General features: G+C 41.9%; 1 protein-coding gene across 1 annotated transcript in view; it reads left to right on the top strand.

Annotated features, from left to right (window-relative positions):
* The window catches only part of LOC133931779 (dynein axonemal heavy chain 9-like), a 114,264-nt gene that overhangs the window by 72,237 nt on the left and 24,709 nt on the right, over window positions 1-17,318 (top strand). Inside the window, exons 55-67 of the mRNA XM_062378732.1 lie at window positions 391-471; window positions 1,035-1,214; window positions 1,743-1,973; window positions 3,476-3,670; window positions 4,568-4,687; window positions 6,168-6,356; window positions 7,881-8,116; window positions 8,204-8,326; window positions 8,868-9,072; window positions 13,841-14,005; window positions 14,590-14,730; window positions 15,541-15,711; window positions 15,888-16,010. Of these exons, the coding sequence (XP_062234716.1) occupies window positions 391-471; window positions 1,035-1,214; window positions 1,743-1,973; window positions 3,476-3,670; window positions 4,568-4,687; window positions 6,168-6,356; window positions 7,881-8,116; window positions 8,204-8,326; window positions 8,868-9,072; window positions 13,841-14,005; window positions 14,590-14,730; window positions 15,541-15,711; window positions 15,888-16,010 (2,160 nt within the window). The remainder of the gene's footprint in view (window positions 1-390; window positions 472-1,034; window positions 1,215-1,742; window positions 1,974-3,475; window positions 3,671-4,567; window positions 4,688-6,167; window positions 6,357-7,880; window positions 8,117-8,203; window positions 8,327-8,867; window positions 9,073-13,840; window positions 14,006-14,589; window positions 14,731-15,540; window positions 15,712-15,887; window positions 16,011-17,318) is intronic.

The raw sequence follows: 17,318 nt of genomic DNA, 5'->3' as shown, positions 1-17,318 counted from the left end.
AGAAAGATTTGAATGTTTCACAGTCCCTTTTTAAGTGTCGGTATTAAAAAGCATAAATTGTTAACACTTATATTAGAAAAGTACAAAATATAACAATAGTACTTGAAAATGATACCACTACTACTTAGATGATCCCTTGGCTTTTATTCACAATTAACTTTTACTTTTAAAAATATACAATTACATGTTATATAAACAAAGGCCATTTTGCCAACCAGTTCACTCTAAATAATCCAGGAAAAAAGTGTTTTTAGAATTGTTTGCAAACACTATCCTTCAGGTCTAATGTATATGATCTACAGTTCATTCATCCTGATCCATGCACACAGCTGTAGTATCAGCCATAGCATCTTCTTGACCTCCTGGCTTCCATGTCTCATTCTCTGATAGGTGGATGACCTCAAGGCCAAGCTGGCAGCCCAAGAAGTGGAACTCAAGCAGAAGAACGAGGACGCTGACAATCTGATTCAGGCAAGACCATGTGCTCCCTCTTAGAAACACTGCAGAAACTGTCAGTCAAAGTGTTGGCTTCTGCTCACTTACACTGGCTCTAGTCTGATCTGAGGTTTGGTTTTATATGTCCAGCATTATCATATCTGTCTCTGAGATTTCTTCTGCTAACAAAGCTCCCTTTTGTTGCTCAAAAACTTGATATTTCATTTGAACAAAATCCTTCAAAAAATGTCCCCGCCAGTCTGGATAATCCATATATAGATTTCTGGTGTCTGATGTAGAAACTGCTCAGTACAAGATGAGAAATTCAGTGAAACATGGACTTAAGCCTCTGATCTGTTTAAGCTTTAGCTATAGATCCGATAGATGAGAGGACTAAACATTTTCATGTATAAATTTGTTGCAGGCTGAACTTTTCTTGCTGCTGATCTGGTTTTGTCAGAAAATGTGAATTAGCCTGGTGCTAAACTGACAACTCGATGACTTTTTACATCATATATCATATGCCCATGCTTTGAAAGCTGAGCCTCTGTTTGAACCTGCATCATTAACAATCAATAAATTCCATGTTCTGTCCATAGGTGGTCGGGGTAGAAACCGAGAAGGTGTCCAAGGAGAAAGCCATAGCCGATGAGGAAGAGGAAAAGGTGGCAGCCATTGCTGTGAAGGTCAGCGGCACACAGAGAGACTGTGAGGAGGACTTGGCCAAAGCAGAACCAGCTCTCCTAGCTGCTCAGGAAGCCCTTAACACTCTCAATAAGGTCAGTTACTCTCTCATCCCTGGCTATCTCTTATTGATTTGCTCAATCATACTTTTCTCTCCTAGATGTGTTTGTGTTTAAGAGGATTTGTGTTGTTTTTCCTTTGTTTGATTTCGTTTTCCCAGCTTCAGTGGAATAAGTTATGTCCACGTAGGCTTTGAACAGTATGAAAGATTATTGAATCACAGGACTTAGCCGGGTCTTTGCAAAAATAATGTCTTCTCTATGTTCTGCAAGAGTTTCGCTTCATCTTTGCATCCCATGTAGGTTTATGAGCAGCCTAGGGGATTTTAGAAAACACCCTCTATTTAAAAGGTGCTCTCTGCTCAAACAAGCAGAACCGACAGTTCAAACACTGCTTAGAGCTCTAATTAGTATTCTCTGTCGTCTTCTCAAAGTCAGCACAGGTTATTTTTCCTTTATTCTAATCCTTTCCCTTTTCTCCCTTTTTTCCGGGATTTGCAGTTGTTCAAACTCAATTAATGCTCTTTAATTTCCATCCAATATTCCCTCTCTTTTCTATGTCAGAACAACTTGACAGAGTTGAAGTCGTTCGGCTCTCCAGTGGACGCTGTGACGAATGTCACTGCAGCCGTCATGGTCCTGATGGCGCCTCGTGGGAAAGTCCCCAAGGACCGCTGCTGGAAGGCTGCAAAGGTGATGATGGCCAAGGTGGACGCGTTCCTGCTTGCGCTCAAAAACTTCGACAAAGAGAACATCCCAGACACTTGCCTTAAAGCTATTCAGCCCTACCTCAAGGTGAGTGTTCCAATTAGCCCTTATTCATTAAGTCAATGCTAACATTGGGCAGTGTGCAATGTCTGCTGCTGGGCAGGCTCAACTAATAAGTCATAAATATAGCATGGGCATGATTACAATGATGGTACCACATTATGGGTGTTGAGTGTCCAAATGACAGCCAGAGCAAATCAACCAGTTAATTAAGCGTTACAAATTTAACAGCCACCCTGATTATGAAGTTCACTGGAGCAGAAACAAGGTAAGTCAGTGCAGCAGATAAAACCTAACTTGTGTCTGAATTCACCAAGAACACCACCTGCCCTCAGTTTCCAGACACATTCATGGTTTCTCGTGTTTAATACGATTTTCTAATAAACAGGTGAGTAAGCTTTCTGGCCTTGTTCTGCTCCAATCTCACTCTGTGAACTTATGGTTGATAATTAGCTAATGTTGAAAACTTGGTTCAGGCTGATATTGCTGCGAAGTGATTATAATTTTGTCCGTTTATTGTCCTAGTTTATTTCGCTGTTGTTTGACTCCCATTCATTGTTTCAGCTTCCAATTCACCATTATCTAACTCTCTCAACAATGGCCCAGACTCATTTGAAACCACTGCTGTTTGCATGTGTTGAATCATAAACGTAAAATTTTTTAAGGCAAAAGTAGAGCTAATGTTAGAAATCAAATTTAACTGTCAATTTTAGCAAATGAAAGATACACACCAATTTAACATTCTTCAATTGTTACAAGAAAGTTGGGAAGAGAGCAAGTGAATCTATAACGGCAACTACAACAACAACAGTTTTCAGCCAGCAGTGACTGATATTTACATTTGAGGGATAATGTAACATATCATGTGCTTTCATGCAATGTGAACTGGTGGTGTTCTGTAAGTCCAGAACAAAACCAACAGAAGATATTTTTCAAGGTCAAAAAAGGTTTTCTAAGACATTTTCCTTTTTCTGTTACAACACATCCTGTGTTAGCTTTTAGCAACATTAGCTCCAGTGTCAGTTGAAGGTAATGTGTGAGATTCTGCATTAGATGTTCGATACAAACAAATTGAAACCTTCTTTGCCAACATTCCCACGATGAACTGGCCTAAATAATGATGAGCACATCGATAATTTTAAAACAGCCATAGGCTTAGATGGTAGTTACTACTCTACTAAGATTAGTTTAGTCAGTGTTATCATTTTTCAACATGACTGGATTTTGATTGCCGTTACTTCTTCATTATGTAGAGTTCAATTACAGATCGGAGTTAGCTGTGTAGCTGTCTCTCCCTGGCAAAGAAAAACATAAAATCGGAATGTATTGTTACATTTTATATATAAAGTAGAACAAATGTCAGAAAGATATTCTGGTCTTAACTCAGTTTTGTTCGTGCAAGTATGTAGCTTCTGCATGTGCAGGGCAATATAGCAATTTATTTTCAGCACCTTGTCTCACTCTGACTGGAAATTTGTGATGTTATATTTTTCATTTCTGCATGTGTGGATTCAACTGTTCTTCATCAGGACCCAGAGTTCCAACCAGATCTGGTGGCTTCCAAGTCGAATGCAGCGGCGGGTCTGTGCTCCTGGGTTATAAACATCGTCAAGTTCTACGAGGTTTTCTGCGACGTGGAGCCCAAGCGTCAGGCGCTGAGCAAGGCCAACGCAGAGCTGGCTGCTGCACAGCTCAAGCTCGCTGCCATCAAGAGCAAGATCAATGTGAGTTGTTGAGAGATTTATTTGCTGTATACCAACTTTCGTTTCAAAGTAATGCAATTTGACTTCTGAAAGACAGTGATCTCAGCATCTAGCTATGAAACTTTTCTGAGATTTCAGTATGGATCAACAACTCTATCAAACCCTGAAGATATGCAGTATAATAAGAATATGATGCTAGAGAAATGAAACCAAATAAGACAACAACAACCAGAGGCTATAAGCCGGAGCCCAACTTCAGGATATGACTTATTTTATCAAAGCTTGAGTGACAGTTGACACATGAGCAATGCCAGTAATGATAGAGCAGCAGCATATTTAACAATACAAAGCTGGTGTAAGGGCCATTAAAGGCTTTTACTGTTCATTAATCTGAAACCAGATCCATCAGCCTAAAAACACTATAGATAAAAGCAGCTGTAAATAATTGTTTCTCAGTCGCGTTGGCATTCGGCACAGAGAGTGGTGCTCGGGACTCTGCTGCTTCTATCCAACCCTGCAGAGTGACAACTCTTAAAAAGACAGAGTCGGACATCTTGTCATTTTTCAGCCCTCAGTCAGATCGGTTGAGCGGAGATAGGGTTCAGAGCCAAGGGGAATTAGCAATCCTCAAACTAATCTACTGAACCTGTGTGCCTCACCACCGATTAATCCTGTTTGTCCTTGTGCTAATTGCTTCCATATGCCAAATAAATCCATAGCGGAAGGGATCATAAGTTTCACCCAACTTTTCACACACTCCCAAGTTTCTCTCGTAGACAGACTTTAGTCCTTTTTGTTTCCTGTCTTTGAGGATTATTTATGACCATGCCGTATTTTAACCACTGCCAATTTCTCTCTATCTCTGTGTGTCTGTGCATATGTGTGTGTGTGTGTGTGTGTGTGTTTGTGGCCTATCAGATCCTTAATGCGAACCTGGCGAAGCTGACAGCCAAGTTTGAGAAAGCCACTGCAGACAAGCTCAAGTGCCAACAGGATGCAGAATCAACCGCTCGGACCATTTCTTTGGCCAACCGTCTGGTGAGGAGGGGAACAGTGGTCTCACACAGAGCATCCTTTAACACTCACAGACACACACACACACACACACACACACACACATAAACACTCACAGACACACACACAGAAACACACACTTTCTTGCAAACTCCCTCGCTCATATGATTTCATATATTTGTGTACTTGTTCAGGGGTATAAATGGAAAGAATATTCGTTCAGCCCTTCCCTTCCCCATCAATGTCAGACAATTTCCTTTAAATCATAAATCATTCAAATCAATACAAACAGACAGCACAGGCACAATCAGTTGAACCTTATACTTTACAGTGGTGCCACGAGCCCAGATATCCACAACCTGTTAATGTCCCAAAATAAACCCACAACCTATAGACAAAAAAGCTCAAAGTAATGTGAACAGATTCACATCTTTTTCCAAAGAGAAAATTAAAAAAATAATGATTTAGAGATGTGGATAACTTGTAAAATAAACAGCTTAAATGGAAAGTTCAACCAAAAGTGAAAACATACTCATTATCTACTCACCACTACACCGATGGAGCAGTCGGTGAAGAGTTTGACAAAACACTTTTGGAGTTTCAGGGGCAAAATCCAATATAATTGAGGTAAATGGTGACCGATTCTTCAAACGTTAAAAAACAACAGAAAACAAATGCATCCATACTGCTCCCTGTGATGTTCTCTGTGATCCACACACCAAACAAGGACACTGTTTACCCCTGAAACTCAAAAAGTGTTTAGTAGAATCAAACACTTTCCATTTTTGGATGAACTATCCCTTTAAGAAACTTGTATTTTTAGGCACATATACAGTAATACTACATATACAGCTATTTATGCTTGTTATTTCAGCTGTCTATTCCATAGGTACACAGTATGTATGTCTGCACACATGCACTCACATATACAGGCTTCATAAATCCCTTCCTATCTGCCAGTGTGTAAATCTGCTGCTGACAGCAGCAATACAAAATTGGGTGTTGACACTGTTGGTATTATTATCACAATTATTCAAAAGAAGCTTCCAAAGGGCGACGAGAGCAAAACAAGAACGAGGGTTTGTACTCGTCTGCTCGTCAATCACTTAATATCAATGCAAATGCAGTGAACCTGCTCAAGTGTACAGTGTTTACACGATGTGCACTGAAAAGTGAGAGTCTGTATCAAGGTGTGGAGCCTCTCAAGTTTAGAAGAGATAAGATATTGAGGTGAACTTTATTGATCCCTGGTGGGAAATTGGATCATTCTGCAGTAAGGAGGTGTTGGTACACGAGCAGGGAGGTGATGAGAGGATATGAAAACCTAATAAAAAAGGACTTGAAGGTAACAAGGACTTGTTGTTCTGGAGATTTTCTTTTTTCCTGAGCGTGTGCATCGACGACAGCAGACGTAGATTCATTTAGATTTGATTTTACAGGAGATTCCCAGAAGGAATGTGCTGGAGTGAAGTAAAAAAAAAAAATCTCTTGGTCTGTGTTTCAGGTGGGAGGTCTGGTGTCGGAGAATGTTCGCTGGGCGGAGGCGGTCGAAGAGTTCAAGAAACAGGAGAGGACTTTGTGCGGGGATGTCCTCCTCATCACTGCCTTCATCTCCTACCTGGGATACTTCACCAAACACTACAGACTGCATCTCATGGACAACATGTGGAGGTCTTACTTCAGCCAGCTGAAGGTGAGAGGCCTAGTTTTGAGTATGAGAATGCACCAGAAACAACAACAATGTCAGAGAGCCCTACGATTATTTTAGGGCTTTAAAAAACTTTACATTTGTTTTAATTAACGGTGCAACATTCATCAGTGTGACATCCAGATTTCAACATGTATGATTGTTTGTATTAGTTATGCTGGTGCATTCAGAGTACTGTGTTACAAGAACAGTTAGACGTTATAGTCTCAGTAATCTACTTCTCATTAACAGCTTTTTACCTGTCAGATATTCTTACAGAGTATGAATCCACAGATGAAAAGAGTCCCTAACCAAAGTCACTGTTTTCTCCTCGACATGGAGGCTGCAGGAACTGTGATGATCAGGATGGCCTGTTTGTTTTCTCCCACAATTGTGTGATGCTGGTGGAGGTTGTTGTAAAGAGAGCAGCACATTCATCAAGTTGAAGAAAGGCTCAGTTACCTTCTCTTTATTTTAGTCACACATCTAACAAAACCATCCCCACTGCAAACCTGCTGCTTGCTGCAATCACTGCTGTCGATCATGATGAATGAAAGAACGTAAACAGGATCAATCCAGTTACTGATTGTATCACAATTGTCTATTTATCAGTGTAAAGGGAACTTTCCCATAGTTGGTCTGTCAGGCGTTGCCATCTCTGCCCACAAGTCAATAACAGTCCAGGCTGTTCTTGTGTGTAGTTCCTTAATGATGGAATAAGTTACCAAATGCTCTCAATTCCTCTCTGTCTTTAATGATCTCTTGAAGACTTGTGTGCCTACCTAGCACTTAGTGTGCACGTTCACTGCATTTCTTCACCTGATCTCCTTCAATTTGGTTTATGGAAGAGATGTAGCACTAATTCTCCTGTACTGGAGCTTCAGTGTTGTCACTTTGGATAAAAGTGTCTCGCAGGTCAGTATAGGCTTATGTCAAGGACACATTTAGCTTTATACCCCACGCAGTGCCTGTTGTGAACATGCCTGGTTAGGTGGGCTGTTTGCTTGGCCTGTGGTGATGATGGTTGCTACTTTCTTTCTGAAACTAGAAAAGTTACCTGCAGTAATTGAGCCGCAGCGAGTAAAGAGCTGCTGCAGGACTCAGTCCACAGAACCCTGAAGCCACCGCTGCTGCACAAAGAGCTGTTCACCTTGACTCAGGCCACAGAACCCTGAACTGGAGAATCAGTTGTTGTTGCGCCTGTCATGTTTGGCAAAATCTCTTATGGCGATGAGTCCCAGCCTGCATTGCTGCAGAACATTGCCAACTGTTTGTATAAAGTGTATAAAGGAAAACGTTTTCCAAACTGCACCCTTTCAACACTACACATGTTACGTGTGAGCTGATCACACCTCATGATGAACTGTTCTCGAGATCAGCGTTCCACAAACAGACAGACTGAGATTTGTGGATTTAGTGGTTAGAAGTTCAAACGTAATGTATGTGTTCAAGTATGACTGACTACCGTTGTTTCTCTTTAAGATGCTAAAGGTAATACACATGATTCAAACACCAAATATCATCTGTCAGGTTCCAATCCCGGTGACGCCTGACCTGGACCCTCTGACCATGCTGACTGATAGCGCTGACATCGCTATATGGCAGAACGAGGGCCTGCCTGCTGACAGAATGTCCACTGAGAACGCAACCATTCTCACCACCTGCCAGCGCTGGCCCCTCATGGTGGACCCCCAGCTGCAGGGCATCAAATGGATCAAAACCAAATATGGGGACGACCTGCGTGTCGTCCGCATTGGACAGAAAGGGTAAGAGGCTTCACAGTTAAATGTGCATCTGTCACTTTTAGTAAAAGAGTTTTGGACACATGAATTCCTGCTGTTCTGCCCTGACAGATACCTGGATGCCATGGAAAGAGCGCTGGCAGCAGGTGACGCCGTTCTGATAGAGAACTTGGAGGAAACAATGGATCCTGTTCTTGGACCTCTGTTGGGCAGAGAAACCATTAAGAAGGGCAGGTAAGCAGTTTCACAAAGTTATTTACATTCTGAAACTTTCTGTTTGGTATTTGATCTGAGTATTGTTTTGGTACCCGGTGAAATGCGTATAAATTATTGAAGGTAAATTTATAAAAACTTTGAATTAGAAAACAATATTTTAATGAAGACAAGTAAATTCATTTTACTTAAATTCTATGACTTATAAAAGTATATATTAGTGAATATACCTTTAAAGGAGCCTTTTTATGTCTAGATAGAGGGAGGGTTCTTATCCAAAGAGTCAACCATGTTCCACCGCCATGTTTCTCCAGTAGCTCAGAATGGACAAAGCTGACATTTGCTCTAGAAACGGTCTTTCTTGATATCTGATGTTCCTTCATGCATGGTTCAGCACTTTTAATATGATTTGTTAACAAAAAGAAAAATATAGTCAGTACTTAGTACTTCCTAATGACAGTGAGATGACATAATTGTTGATCGTGTTCTATCCCCTTAATGGTGTCATTTGGTATCATGGGAATCTTCACTTCTATTCAGCTGCTCTCACTTACCCACACAGGTACATAAAGATCGGAGACAAGGAGTGCGAGTACAACCCTAATTTCCGCCTCATCCTGCACACCAAGCTTGCCAGCCCTCATTACCAGCCGGAGCTGCAGGCTCAGTGCACACTGATAAATTTCACAGTGACCAGAGACGGTCTGGAGGACCAGCTGCTCGCCGCGGTGGTCAGCATGGAGAGACCTGACCTGGAAGAGCTGAAGGTAAGAATGTCAGTGGAGGCAGAGATATGTAATATGAACACTCAGGCCCAACAGTCCTCTTATGAAAGCACATTTAAATTCACTAGATCTGGATTTTCTTTTGGATCTGTACCACATTGCACAGTGGGCCTCTTACTTTTTACTGCACAAAAATTAGCTCAGTTTTCAGCTGGACTTAATGTTCACTGTGTTCACCACAGCATCTCCGCTCTGATCCTTCTGTGTGAGCCTGAATCAAGTTGTGTGTGTGTGAAAGTGAAAAACTTATTCCTGGATCTGCTCCCTGATCTAGATCTGCACCAATAGTAAATGGATTGCCTCATGCATCCTTCCACCAAGTTCTGTGGTAATCCGTCTAATAGTTTATACATTATCCTGCCAACTAACAGACAGAGAAACAAAGTGACCACATAACCGCGCTGGCGGAGGTAGCTAGGAAAGAGTCTCACTCTCCAGGTGACAACAAACAAACAATCAGTGGAGTCTTTGAGTTGGTCTTTGAGCGTTTCTTTTGTGCAGGTGTAATTAAAAGAAACCCCTCGCTCGTCATTATCCATCTTCCTACACAGAGGCAAGAAAACTCTCCCTGTCTTTTAACAAACAATCAGCTGGTGCCTTTGATTAGTGGCAAACTAAGTGGATGTGTGATCATTATGGGGCTTTGGATCCTACACCTAAGGAGACTTGGACCCCGGATGCCTCTGTGTCAGTGTGAGATTGTGTTTGTCTGTGTGTGCATGAGTGCCGGTGTTCAAGCGACATGTCTGGGAGGAACATAGAGTAATCTGGAAATTATATATTTCCATTTTAAATGTGCTTTTGACTTACCTTACCCTAACCCTGCTATATGCTCCACTATGTTCAGTAGCTTTTTCTGCCACTAGATCTTAGGCAAGTGGGTTTATCGTAGCTCTGCTGCTGAAAACATCTTCACGCTGAGACTGAACTGGAGGTTGAGACTGTAGAGTTTGGGACCATGAGACCAAAGCAATGAGCTGAAAGACAGTAAAACACCTCAGACAGCTGAAGGGATCTGCAGTGTTGGGTTTTTCTTTATGGGTTTGTCCTGTCAGGTTATTTCACCTTACACAGACACTTAAAGCATTCTGTGAATACAGTTTAGTGCTCCATTGCTTTACAGCACAGAGAGTAGGGCAGACTCCCTCTCCATGAACAGAAGTAGAGCTTGCACAGGCAATGGCAAATATAAGAGCACATAAAGAAAAAGTTTTGTTGTGAGGTTGTTTCATATGGATTATTATGAGAAACTCACTTACTTCCTGAGAGCGCTGCTGCTTTTAAACAAGGGATAAACATTTATTTTTATTTTTCTATCCGACAACCAACAAGGGGTTCATTTTTACATGTGTCATGTTTACGTGTTACACAAACACACACACACACAGACCCATCTGTCAAGATCAGCAGAAATGCAGTGCTCTAGTGGACCATCAAAATATCCATAGTTCCATTTGCTTTCATGACCCTGTTCAGTTTCCAGCCTCTTAGACAGTATCAAAGAAGAAAGTATTTATATTTGCATGTCATGGCTTGTAGCATCCATGAAGCATGAACCATTCAGACAATAATCCATTAATCCTAAATAAGAAATCTAATTAACTTTGAAGCACTAACAATTTAACACTCTGTCACAGTCACCCTGGGTACTGTTCCTGTGACACTCACACATTTATTATCAAGCTCAGAAATTGGGTAATTGTGTCTGGATGGTATCCTCAAGGGAGTTTCATCAGTTTTTTATCACTCTGGCAGAGTCATTTATGTTCACACATCCACATCTCCAAAATCAAAGCAGAGGCAGGTACGAGACGCTCTAAGATGGTTTCCCTTTTTAATTTAAATGGCTTTCTTTGTTGCGTGGATCCTTGACCCTTGACTGTGAGGAGGAGAAAGCTGTCGATCCACTCTTTGATCAGTATCGCTGTCTCCAGCAGAAGCTAAAAGATGGTCAGAGTTAATGGCTATAGCTCGGTACACTGTGTTCAGTACATCAGATTCCTGACTGCTGTGCGACCAACTTCCAAGAAGCAGCAGATAGTTACCATATCCACAGCACGGTCCACGGTGTGAATGTAAATGTTGGTAATTAAGCAGAGCTCCAGCGCCTAATGATGCCTCCCGCTCGTCTCTATCGACAATCTGCTCTTTTCATGTCAGATGTTTGAAACGGATTTGCCAATGGCGCTACTGTACCACAGCAATTAGACAGCACTTTGACACACTTCCACTGTTTTCTTAAATGGGTCTCTTGTTAGTCGAGGGCCGAGGAGAATCAGAAAACCCTCTTGGTTCTCGTCTGGCTGACGGCGGTGTCTTTAAGAGATCAGAGCTGTAGATAATGTGGGAACTCTGTTAATGGGTCAGGAAGATTTACTCTAACACAATGCTATTTGCATTTTGATGGCTTTCCGGAGGGCGCCCTTGTTTGCGTTGGGGCCTCTGCAGGCGACACTTCATTCAGACCTGTAGGCTTCAATACACAAATCTGCATTTTTAATAAACTGAGAGAGGGGGAGAAAAAAACTCTGCAAAACACTGGAATCCTTTTAAGTCTAATGTCCCCTCAGCAAGTGAAATGTTATTTAATGAAGCTTGTTTAATTAGCATTTCACTGAGATCGGAGGGTGAGGGAAAAAAACAAGATCTGGATACTCACTTATCATTTTAATTAACAGTGAAAGTTGAAGGTGGGTGTGGGGGGGGGGGGTGCTGAGCACACTCTCAAAACACGGCCAGCAGAATGAAGCGCTGAATGGCTCTTTGTTGTCAGTAAACAACCCGGACTGATAACTATCGCCCGACTGATAGCGGAGCCCAAATTGTCTGTACCTGTTTAATCTTTGAATGACTCGGTGTCATTATACCTCTTAATGAGGTTAGCGTTGCTTCTGAGCCGTAAGATGACTACTGGGTGAAAGAGCTCTCATTCAACGGAGCAAAGACGGGCTAAGGAGCTTAAAATGTCAAGTTGCCTTTTTGGAGAGCGCACAGGGGGAATCAGTCCACAACCTTTTATCACAATAACTAACTCGTCTGGTGTCCCTCTCCTCATATGAGTTTGCATGTGTGCATCCTTCTGCTTGTTTGTTCCGGCACCATTCTTGCGTGGACATTTGGCGTTAATGAGAGCTAAAAGGCTGCACTCCCAAAAGTACCTAAAGTGGCACTCAGTATCATTGGCCTAAAAAAGAATGATAGATATAATATCTAATTTTTATTCCAGTATCATTCTGCTGACTGGTTAATTGTTTGTTTTTCTCAAGCAAGAGTAATTACAAGTACAATGTGCCGGCGGAAAGCCAATCTTTAAAACTGACTCATTACTTCATCCAGTTGGGAATGTTTGAGCGTGGATGGCATTTCCCCTCAGGAGATCCGAGTCTGGGCCAGCAGAAGGTCACCACTGAGTCACACAGGCAAATTTCCTCAGTTAAATGTCCACCATTCAAACCAATGTTGTGCTTTTTCTCGGTGCTCTGAGCGCAGGCATGTCAGGTCTTTGCCTTAAAAGTATCACAAATCACACCAGTTCGGTTTCCCTTGTTCACTTTTGGCAGAGAAGTTTTAAAGTATGGAGAAAGAAACAATGCAAATATAGAGCATAAAATATTTAACAAGTGTAGGTTCAATTAGTTTAAAAAATTGTGTAAAATACCTCTCATCACCGCAAAAGGAAAAACTGTCATAAAAAGGCCAATTAAGCAGTGTGATCTCCAAAAGAATTAACTCCACTGGCTCTGTATGCCTTTTGTCATGGGAACATTATGCCGCAAGGACCAGGAACAGCCCCCCCCCCCTCCAATCCCCACGGCAACCTACCAGCTCCCCTGGTGATGGGTCAGGGGCAGGAACGTCTACAACCAGAACGTTATTACCACTGCCTGTTTGGGATCATGCCACTCAAAAAACATCAACTTTTATCAGTCGCCAAAAAATCCTCGAGTTGGCAATTCTCCCAACAGACCAGCCTCCCATGATTACAACAATTCAGAGGTCGCAGAGGCTTCAATTAAAGGAAACTTCAATAAAAGCAAAGTCATTATCGAGCAGAAACAAGAAGCTGCAACCGACTATAATGAAGGACAAAGCGGGATGAAGCTATAAAGACAAGCAACCATGCCTTGTCAACTTTGTTCTCCAAACGCCTCTCAGACAGCACTCTTTGAAAAATTGAAAAAAAAGTTAGAACAAAGGCAGAAAAAAAAATAATGGTTTGAGTTAAGCTTTATTAGACGACGGGGTGCACTAATCCATATGCTGAGGTGTGAGCAGAACCCTGGGACTGAGCAGCGTGTGTATGCGTGCTTATTCTGTCTGATGCCTGTAAAGGTTCATAATTAAACCCATAATGCCATGTATCAAATGATTCACAATGAGTGTGTGTGTAGTGTTCCCATCAAAGCTCCTTCTCCTTTCCCTCGAATCGACGGTGTCATCACACCGAGGGTTGGGTCGCTCTGCAGGTTTGATGTTGGCAACCAGACGGCAGCTGGCTAATCCAGCCCAGAGCGCTTCCTTTATGGGTCCAGATAGCTGATGCAAAGCATATTGATTAGTTCTGCCTTTGAGGTGCCCTTCAGTATTCACGTCCTCATATTGACCCACACCTTGAACTTCCCCCTACGCCTCAAATTATGATGATGGAAAAGAAAAGAATCTGACAGCAAGCATATGGTGTATGTGAGAAATCCTCTGACATGCAGAATCTGTCAAACAGAAAGTTTTTGTGTGTTTCTGTGTTTCTTAGTCTGACCTGACGAAGCAGCAGAACAGCTTCAAGATCACCCTGAAGACGCTGGAGGACAACCTGCTGTCCCGTTTGTCCGCCGCTTCAGGAGATTTCCTGGGCGACACAGAACTGGTGGAAAACCTGGAGACAACGAAACGCACCGCCGCCGAGATCGAAGAAAAGGTACTCTTCTTTTTGTATTGTTACAGCACCTTGTCATGTGATCAGAACTTCTCAGCTCCAATCAACGATAAAGATTACAGATAATAAGTTTCAGTGCAAGCATTTAGTGGATATTAGGAATCAATAAAATAGTTAGGAGATAACTTTAAAATTCAAATGCACACTGTCTGTTACTATAGATAGATGGACACGATAGGACAAATTGGGAAAGTAAAGTTTAAGTCCTGTATTCTCCTTTTCTGTTTATGTTATACATAAATATATATTTACATATATACACCTCTTATCCTCTTGAGGGTTGCAGGGGGAGCTGCAGATTTTCCTTCTGAAGCATAATTGTTCAGGCATTTGCTGGCTTAAACAGAAAAGTCTAATAATTATCATGTTCCATGCAGTGTGGGAACATATTCTAAGGAACCGTGAAATTGAAATAGCTCTGCTCTTTACTGGAGGGTGTTTTATTGGATAGTGCAGAATTTCATCATTAGCTGACTGATGAACCTTTAGTGTATGAATATGTGTACAGATGTGCTCTTGTGTCTGTGAGTATGATTCCCTCTGTGTTTGCACTATCTTTACTGTAGGTGAAAGAAGCCAAGGTGACAGAGGCCAAAATCAATGAGGCTCGGGAGCACTACCGACCAGCAGCAGCACGGGCTTCCTTATTGTACTTCATAATGAACGACCTCAATAAAATCCACCCCATGTACCAGTTCTCTCTCAAGGTATACTGTCTGTTGACATGCCATGTTTCCTCCCTGCCTCACAGGCCCCCTGTGAGACCCCTCTTTACACTCAGCCCTCTGTTCCTCCCCTCCCTTCTCCATTTTCTCACCATGTTTTATGCTCTTTGTCCTGCTTTCATTGTGTTTGTGGCTCCCTAATGTGGTTACGTAGAGGATAATGTCTTTCATATTGTCAGCCAGCGAGTGCTGAGAGGAGGCAGCCTGAGATATGGTTTGCAATCACTCCAGACTCTGCAGGTAGCTGCCCAGGCCCAAGTTATTTCCCAACGTAATCAAATGAAAACACATTCAGTGTTGATATACCTTTGACCTTCTGAATGAAATAAAATGTTTTACAGGATGTGTTCTTCACACCAGGTGAGAGCAAAGTGTGACAGCTTAATTGACAAAAATGACAGCGTGGTGCTCAGAGTAGAAGATAAAGACATTATTCTATCACCTTAGTGATGTTAGTATTGACAGTCACTCATTATTTCAAGAATTCAGTTAGACTACAATTTTGATTAGACAGCCACGGCTTCAAGGACAAATCCCAGGAAAAGACCAAAACCAACAGTTTGTTTATCCTTCTCTCAAAACTCTGACTTCCTTATGCTGGATCAGGCCTAACTGCATCATATCTATCATCTCAAATGAAACTGACTAGATAATGTCCAACTTATAACTGAGCCACATTCAACACAACAGTTAGTTATTGAATCATGCCATTTGATTTATTCATCCATGTCTTTTAGAAAGTGACTCTCTTGTTGACAAAACTATTCATTTGTGTTGTGTGTCAATCCCCAGGCGTTCAGCGTGGTCTTCGAGAAAGCAGTTCTGAAGGCCGAGCAGGACGAAGTTCTGAGCAAGCGGGTGTCCAGCCTTATTGACAGCATCACCTCCTCAGTCTTCCAGTACACCACCAGGGGCCTGTTTGAGTGTGACAAGCTCACGTACATAGCCCAGCTCGCTTTCCAGGTAGGAAGGGAGGCCGCTTTCATTTTCCGAATGATTTGTTTTTAGAACAAGTTGGCCATTGAATCAGCTGTTCCTGAGACCAGAGGACCTGTTTGGATTTCATCAAGTGGAAAGGAAGTGCGGTGTGTTTTCGAAATACAGCATCTCCAAGTCATCTATGTTTGTTGTGTCCCCAGATCCTTCTGATGGATAAAGAAATAAACCCTGTAGAGCTGGACTTCCTTCTGAGATACCCCGTCCAACCAGGTGTAACATCATCGGTGGATTTCTTATCCAACCACTCCTGGGGAGGGATCAAGGTACTGTGTGGCTGTGTTGTTGCTGCTACTAAAATGTAATGAGCTGAGTTCTTGTTGTGACTCGCAGAGGTGAAATCAATTAGAATGTCATGTAAGTGAGTGGTCAACGAGTATTAGGTGATGCTGGATCCTCTGCGAAGTGGTGACAACAACTGTAGAGCTGAAGACAAGTAATTGGTTAGACAAATGACAGAATATTTTCAATTATACTCTATCCAAATATGATGATTAGCTGTCATACCTGTCTGTCATTAACCAACCAAATCAAATCTTCCTGGTTTTTCAGGATTACCAACCCTATCTTTAATACAGTTTATCCAAGAAACATATTTGAACTAACTCCTCATCCCTCATGTGATGTTACATGTTGCAGCACAGCCAAAGTGAAACCTTTCTCAGCACTGGACGGTTGATTAAAACAAATATATAAAAATGATAATCTACAGTCAAATAGTGTTATAATCCACATGCATTGAGCGAACTAAAGTAACTAAAGTAAATGGACTGAGAGCAAAAAGAATCAGTACAAAACTTTAGTGCTAAGGTGTAATTAACCAAATAAAGCTACTTTTACATTTCAAAATCCACCTTTGATCAAGAGATCAAGCTTTCCTCTTGACTTTCATAAAGATGTATTAGAAAGGTATATGCACACAGTGTTAAATTGTAGATCAGCTCCATTTTTGGAATCCCATGTAGCTGCCCCTCAATGTTGAAATGTCAGAAATATGGTCTCCAGTTGTAAAAAATATAATTGACTCTTATGCCTTTTTATCCACCCTATCATGTATGAGAGGCCTGACTGAAATCCACAGTTTCCCTCAAGTTATTTTAGCACTTGGCTGCTCAACCCAGTCTGTGGAGTTGCCTCTTATGATGCAATTTGTGCAGCCCAGTCTCCCAGCAACAACTCTGCCTTAACTTGAAAACACAGTTAAGGATTAATTGAAATCTATTTTCTCCCTTTCACCCAAACCTTCGGTCTGACGGCACGTGATTCTCTGGGGCCCAGCTTTGCTCTACGACCCTGGTTCATTTTAAAAGCAGCTGAGCTCTGCGTACCCATAATTCCTCTTAAAGGACAGACGTCTGGCAACGCAATGCTGTGAACGTCAGACAGCAGAGGCTCCCTTGCTTGTCACATCAGTTTAGCAGCCAACGAAACCGAAGCAGCAGCGTGGTTTTTTCCCCCCTCTCATGCTCATGAATTTTTCAATCTGTACCGCCTAGAATATTGACTTAACCTAAACTCCTCCGAGGATTCAGAGACGGCCTTTCTCCAACTGCTCTCGAACCACCGCGGATGTT

The sequence above is a fragment of the Platichthys flesus genome, chromosome 20 (assembly GCF_949316205.1).
Source record: "Platichthys flesus chromosome 20, fPlaFle2.1, whole genome shotgun sequence".
NCBI lineage: Eukaryota > Metazoa > Chordata > Actinopteri > Pleuronectiformes > Pleuronectidae > Platichthys > Platichthys flesus.
This window is presented reverse-complemented; position numbering and strand designations above follow the sequence as displayed.